Source organism: Pseudopodoces humilis, chromosome 6 (genome assembly GCF_049639895.1).
Source record: "Pseudopodoces humilis isolate 2021_Gansu_Grassland_sample_001 chromosome 6, ASM4963989v1, whole genome shotgun sequence".
Lineage (NCBI taxonomy): Eukaryota > Metazoa > Chordata > Aves > Passeriformes > Paridae > Pseudopodoces > Pseudopodoces humilis.
This window is the reverse complement of record NC_142205.1, coordinates 3,964,619-3,981,148: the sequence shown is the minus strand read 5'-3', so window position 1 is coordinate 3,981,148 and position 16,530 is coordinate 3,964,619. Positions and strand designations below refer to the sequence as shown.

At 38.9% G+C, this 16,530-nt stretch overlaps 1 protein-coding gene across 4 annotated transcripts in view; it reads right to left on the bottom strand.

The window, feature by feature from the left end:
- CTNNA2 (catenin alpha 2) overlaps nt 1–16,530 on the bottom strand; it is a 460,539-nt gene that overhangs the window by 113,792 nt on the left and 330,217 nt on the right. For all 4 annotated transcript variants that reach the window (XM_014258992.2, XM_014258987.2, XM_088056519.1 and 1 more), the window contains one exon: nt 1,725–1,805. In XM_014258992.2, coding sequence (XP_014114467.1) covers nt 1,725–1,805 — 81 coding nt within the window. The remainder of the gene's footprint in view (nt 1–1,724; nt 1,806–16,530) is intronic.

Below are 16,530 nucleotides of genomic sequence, written 5' to 3'. Positions count from 1 at the left end.
CACAATTATGATTTAATCTTGATTGGTTTACTAGCAACTGCCACAATTTAATAAACATTATACCTACGTGACTAACTTCCTTAAGTATCAGAAACTGCATTAAAAGCTTTATCTCCAAGCCAGAAAATACAATATCTGTGCTTCACTTTACCCACATCCAGAGTTCCAACCTCCCTGAGGCTGAACATTCCATGGGGGTGAATACACACGAGAAGCACACAGCTTATTAAGAAAGGTGCCATTTTTATATCACGTTTCAGAGTAAATTTGGCTTTAAGGATGAGTAATTCAGGCAACTGCTGAGAGCCTCACACAGAATTCACTCGTGTTAGTCTGCTACTTCCTTGAAGCAGTGAGAACAGAGGTGGGAGGCAACACATGGTCCCAGCTCCACTGCAGAGCCGAGGATCCCACAAATTTGGAGGTCAGAACAGCAGAGCTCTTTCTTCTGTCATTAGCTGAGCAGCAGATGTGACGCCAGGTTTTATACAGGAGACTCAGTGATTCATATTGTCTGTACATCCACTGCAATGGGTTTGTTATCTGGCAAAATAAGCTCTGAGAATATGATCTTCAAACACGTCTGCTAAAGGTTAAGAAGGAAGAGCTGGAATGAGCTGAGTTTTAGCAGTGCAGAGCACTGATTTCAAAATGCCTACAGAAGCCACTCTGTCCAAAACTGTTGTGCTGCAAATGGGCACCTGAAGATACATTTAAATCTTTACTTGGTTAGACATATTTCTGGATTTGTGATCATTTTCACAGAGGCCAGGTAGAATTTTCATTCACACTACTACTACTACTACTACTACTACTACTATTACTACTACTATTATTATTATTAATTTTTTACAGAAAATGCAGGATTGGGATCATCTCAAAGGGAGAAAAAAGAGATCAAAAGAGGCAATCTGTCCTGCCTTAACTTGAAGGTGTAAAGAGAAACCTAAAGACTTCTCCCTTTTGGCTGCCAATTTCCTTTCACTTCTTTTCCATCTCAAGCTTTTCAAATTAACCTTTCTTATCACAAAACACAATGATAAATGTAATAGAAGAAAGCCAAAATTAATGGTTTAAACTAGGTTTTGCAGCTATTTATAAAAACCTAGGATAGTTTGGTTTAGAAGAGGCCTTTAGAGGTTGTCTGGTTCACTTCCTTGTGCCACAGGCAGGGCCATCCTCAATGAGATCAGTTTGCTCAGACCCATCCAATCTGGCCTTGAGTGTTTACAGGGATGGAGCATCCACCTCACTGGAAAAATTGTTATTTACTATGACTTTCAGTATCTTCACAGGATCTTTATTTAATGCAGTACCTTGGAAGTTCTCTTTGAGCATATTCTACTCTTCTAATTTTTCTTTTTCCTATTCTGCTCCTCTTTCTTGTTACTCCAGTGAGAGTATTCAAATAAAGCACAAATAAGCACATATGCCAGTGTTTTTATGACTGGAGTTTTTGGGCTGCCAAGGCAGGGAAGGTCTGGACAATCTGCCTCTCCTCCCACATAGAAAGACCATTGAGAGTTACACTTGGAATGCATTTCTTTCTCCCCCTTTTTTTTTTTTTTTTTTTGGTTCATTGCTTAATGCCATGTACAATGTAGGGCCTTATCTAAATGAGGACACCAATTCTTTCTACCTCCACATGTGGTGAAACCAGTCTGAAGTTGGAAAACAATGATTTCCTTGGAAAATCAAGAAGCATTATCAAAAGCACAGCTCACCTGTCTCCGGAGGTCTCGTGTTTTCTTGGTCATCTTGTCAATGGCAATGTTGAGTGGGTCTCCCTTCTCCTTCCTTCCAGTCTGTTAAAAACCCAAAATCTCAGAGTTAGAGAAAAATCCTCCAGGTAATATAAACTTTAAAAAAAACAAAACAAAACAAACAGTAAGGATTCATCAAAGGAAATTTTTGCAGCTTTTTTGTTTGCTGCCATCAAGTTGTTATTTCCAAAGTAATGTTTTTAACATGTTTATGTGCAGGAGGCACAGAAGATTATTTTAAAACAATCCTAAAGTGATAAGAACAAAGATTAAGGTGACTCACCGGAGAGTTCAGAACTTTTCCACCAATAAATTATGTGCATATATTATAGTTAATACTCAAAAAAATCTGGCAAGACCTTTCACTATAAAATGAATATTAGGAGTTTCTAATCTCCATCCTGCCAAGCACTGGGAATGTTAAACATGATAATAAGCAGCAACACAGCTTGAGGACAGAAGGAAAATGGTCCCTACGCCTGTAACAGGAATCATATTGGCAGACATTAGGTTCAGTATAAAGAAGAATTCCACTTAAAACACTTTCCTGCAGGAAGTCTCAAAGCAAAACTCCTCATGAAGATTAAAAAGGGGGAAAAAGCCTTTTGTGGCTCATAACCGATGCGGGGAAAATATGGTTTTTAGGTTCAATGGCACAAAAAGCATTAAGGGACTTTGTTAGCTGTATTACCTTTCTCTTAAGAGAGAACTACTTCTCTAAAGATTTGTCACAACTCTCGCACATTGAACTCTGTTTGAAAGCTTTTCATCAAGAATCAAAATGATCTTCCATTCTTTCTGGCAGTACTCTTTCCATCCCAAGGCTGTTTTCAAATGCTTCTATTTAGAATTGTTCCTTGCATATGATTAAGAGCGATTTTCTCTCTCCAGCTGAGCCTAATAGCACACGTTTCTGGAAGCTATTGAGAAGTCACTTTTGGGGTGGGATGGGGATTAAAGGCACCCTTTCAATGATATCCTCTCACATGTACAGCAGTTATCAGCTCCACATTGGAAAGAGGCCTCTGCTCCAGTCTTTGCTTTAGGCATTCATTCCAGAGAATGCCTGCTCTCTGTTATTGCCTGTAATTCTAATTATGACACGAGGCCAAAGCTTTCATGATCATTTAGAAATCTGTAAGACCCATCCCCTTTTTTTATTAATTCAAACATAACAACATCAAGTGCCACCAGAATTTAATACAAAACATAAATTTACCTCTTAGCTTTCTAAAAAGGATCCATTACAAATTCTGGAGTTAATCACACAAATTGACACCAGAAAACAGAGAGAGAAAGCGTTTGCTGTCACACGAGAGGAGGCATCTGTGTCACCCGCTGATATTTTTATCTCACTTTTCTTGCGTTCATCCTTTGACTGAGTTCTTCTGGTCCCTGCTGAAGAACCACGTCTCTTTAGCCTCAGCAATGTCAGCACAGGCTTTTGGTTTTAGATGTCCTGAATTCAGTCCCCGGTATTTTGCTCAAGACAGCAGCTGTCATATGTGCACACAATCGAGCCTGTTTTTCAAGCTGAAATTTCACAATAAAGCTGAGGCAGACAAGTTTGGTTCAGGAAGCCTCTCCTGACTGTTGGAATGGTACAGCAGGGACAGATGAACCAGTCTCACCTAGGTTCAAGTTTTTTAGACTACAGAGTTATATTCCGAGAAAAATTAGAAAAAAAAGAAAATTACCCCAGCTGTGCACTGTGCAGTTGCTGAACTGAGTTTCTTTGGTGACATTCATATTCTGGGATGCTTTATTTTCCCAGTCAACTAATTCAATTTATCTAATATTCTTTAAATTCTTCTCTTCCTTATCATTGTTTAAGCTTTAATGGACTGGCTTAGAAAGGTCCATAACCACAGAAGATATGTTAAGACTTTTTTTAGGGCAAAGATAATTTTTTGCTTGGCACTTTTTCTTTCCTTATTTTTAATAGAATCAGGGAATAGTTTGCTAAACAGGCAAAATCCCTGTGAGTACTAACACTATGTGAATAATCAAAGAGCAAACACCGAGACACTTAAGACTACATAGGAATGGTCTTTTACAGCTCTCAAATGAAACAAGTGGCTCACAATTCCTCTTCAGTGATCTCATGTAGGGCAGATATATTCACCTCCAACATGGTGAGGTCAAACATTTCATGCTTGGCACCCACCTAGGGGGTCAGAAAGGTGTCCTTGAGCAGGAACTTGGGAATCCTTCCAGGATATAGTGACACTAATTAAATTAAGCATTTGATAAACTGCACCATTTAGAGGAAAAAGCTCCTGGGTATTGGAAAAAAAAAGTAGAAATTCTGAGATTGACCTCAAAGCTTGTAATTTAGGTTCGTAATCTGAGTGTTTTGTATGTCTCATAGGTGGGAACTCTCACCGAGAGCAGGCCCATGGCAGCCTAAATCCAGCAGCCCTCCTAAGCCTCCCTTCAAATCCATCCAGCAACTTTTGGAGGCCAGTTTTAAACAAACAGTGTTTATATAAACAGTGGCCCTTAAGGTACATCCTATTGTGAAACACAGAACAACTGGGAACCCTTCTGTGACCCTTAGGCCTCACAACACAAACTGTCAATATCCATCTGGCCTGTCCCTTGTCCCTCCGAAACAAAGCAAAGCCTGTTCCACACTGCTGTGTGCAATTGCCCAAATTGTGCCTGCATGCTGCTCGAGGTGCTAAATGGGATCTGCTGGATAACTAAACCAAAGCAGGAGATCCAACTGAGCTCTCTCAATGCCAGTATTTCATTACCTCACACAGACACAGCTGAACTCTCCCATTCTGTACCTTTTTTACTTATCCAGGAATTTTAAGTGCCCTTCACCTGTTACTTATAAAATGGCTACTTGCCTTTTAGTCTATATACAAACCCCCTTCCTCACTGTATGATTTCAAAGAAATTTGTTTAGTAAATCACATTATTGAAAAATAACTAGCATGGCATGTGATGCTACACAGCTTCAGGCAGGTCTGTCAAACACCATCTGCTCTGTGCTGAAAATATAAGTTTATTAAAGTTTATTTATTTAAGTCCTTAAATACTCTTATGTTATTGTTGCTCAGTGATAAATTTTTGGCCTTCATTCCTAGAAGGGATAGAAAGGAATTTATTAGTTTCCTGAAAAAATGAAAAAGCTTGGTATTGAGCTGTTTGCCATTTCTCTGTTAATCTTTCTCTGCAAAGGGAAGAAAGATACTTTGGGATGAAAAGGAAGTAAAAATTGCTGCTGGCATTGGGTTAAAAGGAGAAGGAGGAGAAATGCACAGAATTCCTTGAATGCCAAAATCTCCATATTCAAGTTCCTATGGACAGAATTACATCTATTCATGGTGTAATGAGGAGAACTTTGCAACAGGAGAATATATTAATCAAGTCCCTGATTTCTTGTGACCATTAACAGCATTTGCATACTGCTTGTACTCGAGATATTTTCAAACGATTTTCTCAGTCTGGGTTGCTTCCATTCTTATTCCCTCAGAGCTTTTCCCTGCCCATTTGATTTATTCTCAGTTCATGATGAGCCAATTCCCACAGGCTCTGACCAGGGGCTGTGCTGGCTGCAGACTCCCCCAGCTCAGGAGAGGGTCTTCCAACTGCATTTCCACCCCAAGGTTGCAGTTCCCTCCCAGGTCACTCAACATCAGACCCAGATCCCTGAAAATAATATTCAAGTGTTTTTAAGCCTGATTTGCCACCTGACATGAGAAACTGTGTAGTTTCTGAACATATCCATGTCTGGCAATTGGAAGAAATCAAGGTACTGACTGTTCTATTAATGCAGAGAATGTCTCAACCAGTGTCAACAGTATTACCTGAACAATAAGGACAGAACACAGTTATTTATTTATATTAAGCAAAGTCTGAAAAGCCTTACAGGTAAAACTTCATGGTATTAAAGTTAGAACTTATTTATACAGGGAATTTCAACTTCATTTGGTTAGGAAATGAAATAAAATAAGAAGAAAAACCACTTGATGGTGAGAAATTTCAGCATCTGCTGAATGCTAGAAAGATCTCTGCTAAGATATAGCACTGGTTTTCCTTTTTACAGAGACCTTTTCCGCTCCTTCCTTTTTTCATTTTTACAGTTTAAACTGTTAGAGTAAAAAAATTAAACTCCCAAAATATGTATCACAACTATTAAGGACATTTACATCCCACAATTTGCTCATTAAAGAACTCTTTTGATCAGCATGAGGTACTAAACAGAACATTTTTCTAACCCTAGAGAATATCACAGAACCAAGACAAGGACAGTCAGACCAATCAGCCCAGAGACTTGGTGCATTTTAGATAAGATATGGTCAACCTTGTAAGAAGATGATCCAGACTGGAACTGTGTTGCTGGTTTTTAATAATTCCAGATACCACTAATGAGGAAATCACAGAGCTCAAATTTCAGCACACGAAACAGATGAAATTACTACTACCAAATTTATTATTATAAAGACAGATGTTATTGTAATGAATATCCTTGCACTGAAAAGTAGGGGTCACTTAGAGATGTATGAGAAACAAAACAAATACTTGAACACATTTTTAAAAATGCCAGATGAACAAGGCTGGCAATGGTAACCTATAAAAGAAGGGGATGGAATGCCAAGAAATACACAAGAAGTGGGACAACTGCAGGCCTACAAAATAATGTCACAGACAAAACCCCAATGGGTATCACAGCTAAAGGAGTGACTGTTAGAGAACACTATTTTCCTTCAGTTTTTCATTTAGAAGCTTAGGGTTTCAATTCAAGAGTAACAATATAAATAACAATCACCATTTTCAGACATTCCTCTTTTTTCTCTGCTGCTTCAGATGTAAGCCAAAATATCTGGGAGAGCTCAGTCTCCTAAAATATCAAGTGTTGCATGTCCAAGACACCCTCAGTACTGTTTCAGGTAATTTAGCCTCCAGGAGACAGCTGGAAAGATTATCTATTGATCCAAAAGCTACCAAACACTGATCTATTTTTATATTTTCATCATTCCCTAGGTAGAGGGCTCCATTATTTACAGGTTATTCAGAACTTCAATATCACAATGTGTTATTAAGGCGTAAATTGCAGCTCAAAAATATATCTGTCCTAATATTTTATTTTAAATGTTGAACATCACTCCTTTAAAACTATGCCAATGTTCAACAGCCTTTTAAAAGTGATGAAGAGAAGCTTAGTACTAAAAGGAAAAACACTTTGAACAGGCATAGGCTGCATCTGTGCTTTTAAGCAGAAATCTAGTTTTAAACATATCAATACATAGTCCCCTTCTGACAGAAGACAATTCATTTTGGGTCAGGAAAAAGCTAAACAATATATTCCAGGGGAAGTAGAGACTACATTTCACTGGAAGTTGAAAATTCTAGCAATTTTCTAGGTAGATGGGTTGGGAAAACAAGTTTTACAAAATTTGTTTGGCTCCTCTAGAGATGAGCTGAAGATGAATTCTTAAAATAATAAGTTTAAGGAAAGATTGATTGTCAAGAAGTCTCTTGGGAGTGTGGTATGAACATGAATTACTGTTATGCTCAGTTAAGTGATTTTATTGTATTTTTACTTGTATAAATTATTTTAGTTTTAGAATTTATTTTAAGGAACTGCATTGGAGGTTTAGCAGTCACCCATTTTCCAGCTTCACATTTGCTATACAAACCCTTCCTATGGAACTAAAATTTGTATGTTTCCATATCCTCTTAATAATTCGTTTATTTCATCAGGGAAAAAAAAAAAGAAAAAGATAATTTTGCACAAAAAGGAGGCAAAAAGGTTGCATAGTAAGGTCTTTAGAGCTTTGTTTATGTGTTTGCAAAGGAGAAAGGCTGAGTCACCACAGAGAAAGGAAAAGACAGAAATCATGGAATCACAGAATGGTTTGGGTGGGAAGGGACCTTGAAATCCATTTCATTCCACCCCCTGCCATGGCAGGGACACCTTCCACTGTCCCAGGTGGCTCCAAGCTCCATCCAACCTGGCCTTGGACACTTCCAGGGAATCCAGGGACAGCCACAGCTTCTCTGGGCACCCTGTGCCAGGGCCTGCCCACCCTCACAGGGAGAAACTTCATGCTGATATCTGATCTAAAGCTGCTCTCTGTCAGTGTGAGGCCGTTCCCCCTTGTCCTGTCCCTCTATCACTTGTAAATATTCTCTCTCCCTGTTTCCTGCAGGCTCCCTTCAGGCACTGGAAGGCCACAATGAGTTCACCCCAAAGCTTTCTCTTCTCCAGGCTGAACAATCCCAATTCTCTTGGCCTTTCCTCCCAGCAGAGCTGCTCCATCCCTCTGCTCATCCTGCTGCCTCCTCTGGACTCTCTCCAGCAGCTCCAGGTCCCTCCTGCTCTGGTCCCAGGGCTGGGAAGGAGCTGGATCTGCAGCTGGGGTCTCACCCAAGGGGGGCAGAGGGGCAGAATCCCCCCTCTCCTGTGCCCACCCTGCTGTGGATGCAGAGGAATCCTGTCTTGGTCAGGATGTGGCTGCTTTGCAACAAAACACTGAATTACAGCCCCTTCCCTTCCCAGAAATGCTTGCTCACTAAATAATCTGCTCATAAATGTATGATACAGACAGTAAGTTCTCCTTAAATAAAACAATTGCTCTCAGCAGTGTTTAATTACCTTGTGACCAGTGAGTCTATCTGGTTCCAGGGTAGCATGAATAATTACAACTATGGAGAAAGCTGGGGAAGCCACATCCTTCCAATCTCAGACAGTAAATAAAGTCAATAAAATTAAAATGAACCATTAGCTGGACACAGTTTCAGTACCTGAGGTGTGCAAATCTTATCCTTGGCCTGCATCCAAGCAAGTTTTATCTAGGTCTGTACATAATTAAAACTAAGTATGTAATAAAATAAAGAAATAATAAAAACTGTACCCATTAATGGCTGAAGAAGATTCTCCTGTTATATTTTATGTATGTTTTTTTTATGTAGGCCACATCACGACGCTATCTGAATGTTTTCAAGTGGTGAATTGGTGAATTAAGTTGGCATATCAGCCATGTGCAGTTTCTTCTTTAAACCTCTTCTAAGCAGGAAAACTTGTGTACAGAGGAATATTTAACTTTGGTTTGTGTCATTATTTTTCTTGTTTTCCATAATTCACTTTTGTAGCAGCTACTTGTCTTTTGGCAATAACCAAAGATTTCCAGAAAACACTGGCAGCAGTTGGATTTGAAACATCAGTTAGGATTAGGGCTTGATCATACTGGTTCCCAGGTGGCAGCTGCTATTATTGATTGATATTTATCCATAATCACATACTGGCATCTAAGCTTCCAAAAAAAATAATAAAAAAAAAGAACTGGCTGAAGAATTTACATTTAAAATATTAGAGGCTGCATAAAGAACTTTTTCACCCTTGAGAATGAAGGCAGCAGCGTTTTGGGTTTGGTGATCTTTATTTTTTTTTCATTTGTAGAGGATACACTGAATAGTTCTGTATTCATGTGTATTTTTGAACAAGGGTTTCCAAGATCACTGTGTTGAGGATGTATTCCTGCTTTTCTAGCTACTAGCCAAGACTGGATTTTACAGCATTCTGAGGCACTGCAAATTCAGAAAAGGCATCTGGTGTGGCCTTCCTAAGCAACAAAGCTTGTGTAACTTCCAAATCTCATTGATTTTTATTGCATAAAATACATGCAGTGTTTGAAGGATTTTTTTTGACAGGGGGTGAAAGACATGCAGCAATAAGAAATCCTTCCCCCTGGCAAGAATATCCTGCCATCATTTAAGAGGTGTGTCATTTAATTAAATTTAGATTATAATGTAGCACACTCTGCTGTTCCAGAAAGCAGTGATAGTGTGCAGGGTAGGACCATCCCATTTAATTTTCCCATTCTGAAATACTGAATCAAATCTAGTTATTTTAGCTCCTTCTATACTCAATATATAGTGACAGGCATTTTTAGAGCACCCATCTGTCTTGCATATTTATTTTAATACAGAGTACTTATCATCACAGGGGATTGCTTCTCTCCATTGACAGTGGAGGGGAACTTGAAGTACTTGATGATTAATTCTTAAAAGAATACTGAGTTACTTGAGATAAACTGCCTATTTAATAGCTGCAATGAGTATCCAGCCCTCGTCAGGATCAGGCTGGAGATCGTATCTTGGACAAATGTATGATTTGCATGATTTTCTTCCAGGGAATTTAAAAATACAGCATTATAAGGGAGTATTTTTTACAAGCTTCTGCACAAGACATTCCTGTCCTCCCAGAATGGGATATTTTGAGGTCCTGAAAAAAATGCACCTTCTTCCCACTGTCTGAAAGAAACACACTTCATAATTTAGAGTCACCATTGAATTTTAACTCTTTCAGGTCCTTTCCAAGCTGCCAGCCTGTCACAAGTGGGGTCCCTCAGGGATCAATATGGGGCTCAACATTATTTCATATTTTCCAATAGGCGAAAGAGAAGCGGGTAGGCTGAAAAGGTCCAGAAAGGAGCCAGGGGGATGATCCGAGCACTGGGAATGCCATGTGAGGAAAGGCTGAGGGAACTGGGTCACAGAAACACCACAACTTAATGAGAAAAGCCAAAAAAACCCTCCAGTTATATCTGTATTTCTCAAATCAGATAACAGACATACGGCAACATCACCCTAGTTTGGAACTGCAGTTTGCTGATAACGGGGGGAAACAAGGGGATACAGCTGGAGGAGCCAAGGCTAAAAACCTGAGAGAGGTTTTAAGATACCTCCTGGAGAAATCTCTGGCAGCGTGTGTGCAGTGTGATCTGTGAGTGCAGGGGAGAGGGGTGTTAGCATGCAGGTCTACTTCTCATCCTCCTTTCTGTCCTTCTGTCCTTGGGAGCTGGTGTCTGTGAAGCTTCCCCTCATTCCTTCCTGTTTGATGGGTGCTTTTGTAACAATATGTATTAGAATTTTAATCTGGAGGAATATTTCTTGTAGTTAAAGAACATCTTTTCCTTTGCAATGCCTACTCAGAGGACTCAAAGAGGAAAACATCAGGGTTTTCATAGAAGAAACTGCACATTTCTATTCAGAAGATGCTGGTACAGAAAATTGATGCTGTTACGCTTAAATGCTTACGAAAAATAGGATTTTTGAGGAAAGAAATGTGAATGATGTAAACTGTTATAAAAACATCAGCCTCACTGAAGCCACACTAATTTACACCAGCTGAGAATCTCCCTACTCATCATTTAAAGAAAATCTTGCAGATGTTTCCATTTAGAAGGTCAGAAATGTTTACTCCAGAATTCAAAATTATTCTAATTTCTTCACAGCCTTCTACTTGCAAAGGGTCCACTACAAACTCCTCATTTAACCACCAACTACTTTGCAGCTGTAAATTGCAATCTGCTTTTAAATTGCTCCTGGATGCCTTCTCTTAATCTAAAATGAGAAAAATGAGTTAGTACACAATTTTTTTTTTTCTATTCAGATATCAAAGCCCTTAGTGAAGGACTATGTAAATAAAAAATGTCAAAATTTACCTACTTTAATGCAAGCTTTTGAGAAAAGTATATTCTATTATTTTAAGCATAATAATGTTCCTGAATCGTATATAGTTATTAATAAAGCCTTGTGTCATGCATTCTGTTAAAATTCTGATCATGAAAAAGTTGATGCAATACAGGCAACTAAAAAAGAGGAGGGACAGGGAAGGACAGAATGTCTTGCAACATGTAATGAGCAATACTTCATGCATCTAAACTCTGAAATATATTGACTATACCTTTGTTATGTCCCCATCACAGATTAGTGGAAATACTTGTCAGAGCTCTTAGTGGAGGTGATATCTGGTATTTCTGTCAGTTTTATGTTTTATTCACTACACAGCACCTGTAGCTCTTCTCTTCCTGGTTGGTTTTAGACTAAAAGGTGCATCAGGAGTCACAGGAATTAAATGCAGGACTTCCTGAGACATCTCAGCATTCCTTGAAAACATCCTTTCAGTATTTTCCAGCTCTTTTAGAGGAATAGGAGAACCACATAACGCTGCTTGCTTACAAGCAAAGACTTTTTTGGTTTTTTAGGTATTTAAGAGGCTCCATTTGATAACAACATTTATCTGCAATGTTGGCTTCCACAACATGGACCTTTATGCATTTTTTTATTATTTTTTTTTCAGCAAAGAAGCTTTTTAACCAAATAAGCACATCTGGAAAATGAAGAGAACTGGAGGTTCATCGAAGCATTCACATTTACAGGTGTAAAATGAACATTTCTCATTAACATATTGAGCTTCCAACTCTGCTGTTCTATTTAGGTCCAAAATTACTGTTCATGGCACAAAAACAAAATTCAAACCCCCCAAATGTCACCTGTCTGTGCCCTGGAAGCAGAGAACAGTTTTGGCTGCACTTACAGTGCTTTGATTAACAAACATCACTGAAAAATAGGATTTCAGCTGGTTGGCTGCATCTGTCACTATGCAATAGACCTCTGGATGAGATATGTATTGACACCTGCATTTCTTTCTTTTTAATTGCATTGTGTTCATATTCCTTGGGTGATCCATGAGGAAACAAGTGTTATGTCCAATCAAAAATGTGTTCATCAAGGCAGGCAGCTGAAAGTCAATGTCAACTCAATATTTCTACTTATAACAGAGGACTAAATTCTTTATCCAATTAATTGTTATTTTTTTTTTCTCCTTATCTTGCCAGTTTCCTCCAGACCACCCCGGGAGGGGTTTTTCTCTGTGCATTCTGTTTAACAATCCAGCTTCCTCTGAGCACTTAATTACAGTACACAGCGAGGCAATATTTGACATAGTTTTGGGTGATGTTTCCTGCATCCAGTGAAACCACAGCTGCTTTCCAGTGCTGGACCCTACCTGGCAGCCACGCTGCAGCCTCCACACCAACCTGTGCCAGACTTTCTGAGGGCACTGACTGTGCCTGGCAGGAAGGGTTTTCACTCTGACACTCTCCTGTGAAAACCCCACCTTCAAGCAAACAATGAGTGTGAGCTTTAATTGCACATGTACCATAACTTCAGCTCCTGTTTGGAATGAATGGAGACAGAGCAAAGAAAATAGTCTTCATCATGGTAATTAACCTTTCACTTTGAGTAAAGGCTTCTTTGTGTCCACATGCTCCTTTGTAGGACAGCACAACCGCGAGGCAATAGGAATGAAATAAAATAAAATTAAAGAAAAAAAAAAAAAAAGAGTTTTTAAACTTCAAGCAGACTTCTAAAAGAATTCTAGAGCAAAGAACCCGCTCTATTTTCAAACAGCAAAGCTATGGTCTATTCTTGCCACTACCTCAGATCAATGTGTTAAGTGATATCCATTCAAATTACTTGTCAGTTTAATCAGAGGAAGTGAAACACAATTACAGAGCATTAGTGTAAAAAGCCAGCACAAAATAACAGAATGTCCGTGTGGGATATCTGAAGCAAAAGCCTGTTGAAAATAACTCTGTGACATTTTCATCAACAGTCTTTTTTCAGAAAAAGAAACCCTTTGGAAATGCTATTACAAACTAATTAGGCATAAAATAATGCTTTACTTCTACAGACTGATTAGAGGTCTTATTTCTTCTTGTAGATATCAGAAATATTTTTGGCTTTTGTTTTGTTATTAGAATAAAATTAAATACATAAAGACCTTTAGTGAAATGATAACTGGTGCATTTACAAAGCCTCTGTGCTCTCTCTCAAGACAGCAGGAGTTTTGCCATTATTTGCACTGAATGATTGGAGCATTCATTTTTCATGGACACTCCAAATTTCCATTGAATAAAAGATTTATTTTTGGAATCCTCAAGAAGATCACTTGGATTAAGTGGGTGAAATGAGAGCAGGGAAGGGTAGGGATGACCGCCTCCTGCTGAAGGCAGGGCTGCAAATGTGGTGGATTCCAGAGGACAAACAAATGCAAACCTGCCCCAAAATCCCTGTCTGGAGTTCCCCAGGGGGGATATGCTGGGGTGGGCACTGTGCCTGCAGTCCCTCTGACTCTCTCACCCCACTCTGCACCACAGCTCAGTTTCACTGGAATATGTAAAAAGGTACCCAGTCAGAGGTGTAAAGGAAATAAGGATTTGTGAATCCCCATGACAGGAAAGCAGACTGAAGCCCTACGTGATCCTCAACTATTAAAATTAAAATATAGGAGGTAGAATAACTGCTATGTGTGCTAGATTTGTATTTTTTTTAATTCCCTATCAATGCATGTCTTCAGGACAGAACTGAAAAAAGCTGGAAAAAGCCTTCTCCTTCCAGACATAATTGGATTTTTAAGATCCAGAAGAGATGGGACCTGGACTTTACTCAGCACAGTGAATCTCCTGGAATGAGGTGACTTCACTTTTTTCAAGAGCCACAATGAATAGCCCAGGTCTAGGTGCCCCTGTGGTAAAATCACTTAAAATCATCATCTTGTAATTCTGTGCTCAGAGACTCAGAGGTCTTTAATTGGATTTGCCCCTTTATCTTCTATATTCATGAGATAGTAATTAATTTGACCATCCCTGCCTGGTCCCCAGGGTAATTGAATGAATAGCTCTGCACATCACATAAATGCCTCCAAAAAGAGTTATTACTATGACTGTGCAGTGTGATGAGTTAACTCTGCCCCATTGGTAATGATGGCGTGGAAATTCCTAAGGAAAGTGCCACTGGAGCCCATCTCACAGCTAAAGGGAAAAGAAGAAAGTATGTGAATATGCAACATGCAAAACCACTGCACAGTAGATACTCTGCCCTTTAAAATAGTGACAATTAAAATTTAATCCTATTTTTCCAAGCTTCCTTGCCATACCTTTGTCTTCTGACACTACTAAAACCCTGAAAATACCTCAGAAAGGGTTAAAAGGAACTTATTTCTTTTGGTAGATTGCCACAAAGACTTCTTGTAGGAAATGAAGTGGAAAAAATGTTAAGGAATGTTAAATGAAATCACAGCAGACTGAAACCTGTGGTTCCAGTGCAAGACCTGAAATAAATTTGAAACAGATGCTAATTGGCACAACCTTCACTCTGATGTTCATAAATGAAACTGAACGAGATTTCAGAGGTGCCAGAGGAAGACCAGCCATCCAAAGAACATTAAAACAGGCTTGGATTTGGTTTGTCAGCTCCAAAGGTATTTATATCCATCTAAGTCATCTAGATCCTCCTGAAAATTCATCCAATGAGACACATGTACGTTTTTGAAAGTCTGTGGAATTGAAATTCTTTAATTACCCTGGAAATGCCTTCCATTAGCAATCAGTATTGGATTCGGAGGTGAACTCTGGATCCAGGGTTGTACTGAGTTGTTCTCTGCAGGAGATTTTCCCTGAGGAACGGGTAATGGTTTGTATCAAGACAAACAGGATTGCTTGCAAGTCTCAGTACAAATCATGTGCTGCCACAGACATCTGCAGGTGCTTGGAACCTCTTTTGATGACAAATTCTTAATTGCACGTGGTAAAAGTCCTGACTGACCACTACATCTGGTTCAATCCTTTCCCTCCCAAAAAACTTGCTGTTAAAAATCAAACTTGTTTTAAATATTCAAGGATAGCAACCATTTTAAATAGTATTATTCCAAAAATTCATCAATTTAGCCCTTTTGTGACTTCAGTATCAATTTCTGTATTAATACAAGGCAGCATTCCACACTTCCTATTTATTACTCTATTCTTATGTGCCACAACCTATAATTTCACTGGCATTATATTTGATATAAGAATTGATTAAATGCCTACTATAAAAATGAATTATTTCACTAAAACAAGAACAATTGAGGAACTTCTGCACATTCCACTTGGTCGTGATGGGCACCAAGAGGAAAACTGAATCCACAGTCTATGGGAACTTGACTCTACTTCTAATTCCCAGCCCTGGCTTCTAACAGACTACATTTTAGTGAAGTTTTCTTCAGTATGGCAATTAGTGTTAAGGGTGAGTCAATTCCATGGTGATCAAACACCTAAAGAAATTTAAAAAAAAAAATAAACTGAAGCTCTGCAGGAGAAGCTCTGCGGCTTTCCACACCGCATGATGCTTTTCACTTCAAAACTACCAAGTAAATTACTGAGAAAAAGTTACTGTGAATAAAATGGGCTGCACTGTGTTAAGTAATTATTTCTAAAGTGTGAAATGGGTAGGAAGTATCTCATCTCAAAGCAGTGCCATGATGCATATTACCTCTCCTGTATAAAGTGAACAGTCTTTTTTTTTTCCTCTTTTCTTTATCTTGCAGGAGCAATCACAGGAATGAAAACTTTATTTTTCTAATGATTTTGTATGTGGGAGAGAAGTGTAAAGACTCAGCCTGTGAAACTCTGCTGTGCTCCACTGTTTCTACTGTGCTAGGGTTTTGAGGAGAATTTCTAGAGTTTCATGAGCTGTCAGGAAATCACAGAATGGTGAAAGTTGGAAAAGACCTCTAAAATCGAGTCCAACAGTTCACCCAGTCCTGCCGTGTTCACCACTACAAACTCAGTAAATTATGAATATATCTGGGTGATGTTCCCCATTTAAGGAATGCAGGATGGAGTTGTGATCTCCTATGTCAGAAACCAGCAATTCTCTGAGGGTTGAGGGACGCACCTCAGGGAAGATTTGATTTTGGAACAATGCAGGATACTGCTTGCTTTAAGTTTATCTTTCAATCACGTCATGCCAGACACCCATTCTGACCCTCAGTCTTGGAACCAGTGCTAAAAGAAGGTCATTTTAACCAAAAAGTTACCTCACAGCATGGGGTAGGAAAATACCCTTCTTGCTTTAGAGAGAACAGAGGGGATTCTTGCCATTAATTAATTCCTAGATGCACAACAACAGGCTGCAAAAAGAA